The 2,500-nt window shown below is 27.1% G+C and overlaps 2 protein-coding genes across 2 annotated transcripts in view; both read left to right on the top strand.

The window, feature by feature from the left end:
* The window catches only part of LOC113801145 (cuticle protein 21-like), a 954-nt gene extending 865 nt beyond the window's left edge, over nt 1–89 (top strand). Inside the window, exon 3 of the mRNA XM_027351959.2 lies at nt 1–89. This exon is cut by the window's left edge and continues 265 nt beyond it. Coding sequence (XP_027207760.2) covers nt 1–8 — 8 coding nt within the window. The 3' untranslated portion in view covers nt 9–89.
* A 2,207-nt stretch (nt 90–2,296) lies between these two features.
* LOC138860452 (cuticle protein 21-like) overlaps nt 2,297–2,500 on the top strand; it is a 1,279-nt gene continuing 1,075 nt past the window's right edge. Inside the window, exon 1 of the mRNA XM_070118021.1 lies at nt 2,297–2,308. Coding sequence (XP_069974122.1) covers nt 2,297–2,308 — 12 coding nt within the window. The remainder of the gene's footprint in view (nt 2,309–2,500) is intronic.

A 2,500-nucleotide genomic window follows, 5' to 3' on the forward strand; every position in this document is an offset into this window, starting at 1 on the left:
ATGCTTAAATCGTGAAGAGATTTAAGACAGATAGTCATATATGTACATTATTTAAAACATTTCAACAAAGAATAAAGTTATCATTTTTATATATGTTTCCATTTATCAATTGGTTTTACTGAAACATAAACTAATGCAAAGCTTACATACAATAATGATTTTCTGCTCAGAATTTCTTGAAAGAGAAAGAAAGAAAAGAAACGAAGATAATCATGTATCTAATTGTGAAAGTTAGAACTTTTGAATTTGTATAATTAACATCAGGGAAAAATAAGCATTACTTTAGTTCTTAGGAATATTTGCGGTCTACGAATGAAAAATATATGATGAAATTGAATGAAAACAGAGGGAGGAGATCGAGGATGAAAATGAAGAATGAGTTGTCAAACACTGTTAAGATTACACTACTTTTAAAAACAATCATTATCATTAATTTTCCTCAATTATCCTTGTTTTCACTGTTACCATCAGTATAACCAATAGTTTTATCAACATGATTATCATCAATATTATAGTTGCCATGTCCATGAAAATCAAAATGTACTAGAATTAAACCATATATATATGGACACACAAACATGTGTGTGTGTACCTATAAAAATATACATGTATGAATATATACATATATATACATATATATACCCATATATAGTTATATGTATGTATACTCACACTCACACAAACACTATATATATGTATATATACATGTGTGTGTGTGCGCGTACACCCTCAGACACACATGTATATACATTTATGTACATGCAGACATACACACATATATACACACATATATGTATGCATTTATATATTCATATTCACATACATGTAGAAATATATGTCTATATATATATGAAATATGTATATATATACATACATACATATATATATATATATACATATAAATATGTATGCATGTATGTAAACACACACTTAATATATATATATATATATATATATATATATATATATATATATATATATATATATATATATACAAATATTTATATATATGTATATATACATATATATGTAGGTGTCTATATGCATATATATGTATGTATATATATGTATATATATAATTGTATACATATATACATATATATGCATATCTATACACACACATGTATATATATATATACATATATATATATATATATATATATATATATATATATATACATACATACGTACATATATGTATGTATTTATATTCATATATACATATATATGTATATGTATGTATAAATATGTATATATATACATTACAGATATACATACATACACACACACACACACACACACACACACACACACACACACACACACACATATATATATATATATATATATATATATATATATATATATATATATATATATATATATATATATATAAGGAAAGAAGGAAAGGGGGTGACTCTATTATGCTGATCAACTGCGCTACAGGAAGGTACACAAAGGGGACCATATAGGACGAGAGGACAGTTAAAAGATGAAAGCAAAAAGAGGCGATAAAGATGCCAAAAGCTCAGTTCGCCAAACAGAATTATTGAAGCATGAAATAGTCTTTCAAATAACATTATGTGTGCCAAAAATGTGCATCAATTCAAAAAGATACACGATGATTTAAATATAGCAGACGGGACCATCTACATGGCATTGTTCTTCTTCCGTATTGAGACAAGTACGTAAGAACACACACACACATATAATTGTATATATCGACAGATAGAGTGATAGATATATAGATAGAGATAGATATATAATAGGTTTATACATATATAGGTACACATATAAATATTCACACACACACACACACACATATATATGTATATACATATATATATATATATATATATATACATATATATATATATATATATATATATATATATATATATATATATATATATATATATATATATATATATATATATATATATATGAGTGTGTGCGTGTGTGGACGTATGTATATGTATATATATAAATATACATTGAAACACACATGGCACACACACACACATACTTATGCGTGAGTGTGTTTGTATCACGTAAATGGAAGTAAGTTTAGCAATATCGAAAACCAATTTGAACAAATATTTTATGGCCGATTAATGCATCTCTCAAGGGGGCGTGATTCCCCTGACGCTGGACGTGTGACCATGGGAGCTTCAGAAGAGAGAAAGGCCTACAGCAGTGTCTTTTTTCTTTCTTCTTTCACGGACGCACGCACACACACGCCCATTCACGTATAAATAGAGAGGTCCGACCACACTGACCATCACACTCTCTCACCATGGCTCTCAAGGTACGGAATCCGCCTGCATACTGAGAACAGAACTTCATCTGTGATCGTTTTAACATGTTTACAAAAGTGAATGTTTGATTTGAACTTCCATAGTTAAATGTACAAGTATAGTGAAAAAGTGAATGGTTGAAATAAGTTTTATCAGTATATATATGTATACTGTATATATATGTATATATATATATATATATA

This window comes from Penaeus vannamei, chromosome 41 (assembly GCF_042767895.1).
Source record: "Penaeus vannamei isolate JL-2024 chromosome 41, ASM4276789v1, whole genome shotgun sequence".
NCBI lineage: Eukaryota > Metazoa > Arthropoda > Malacostraca > Decapoda > Penaeidae > Penaeus > Penaeus vannamei.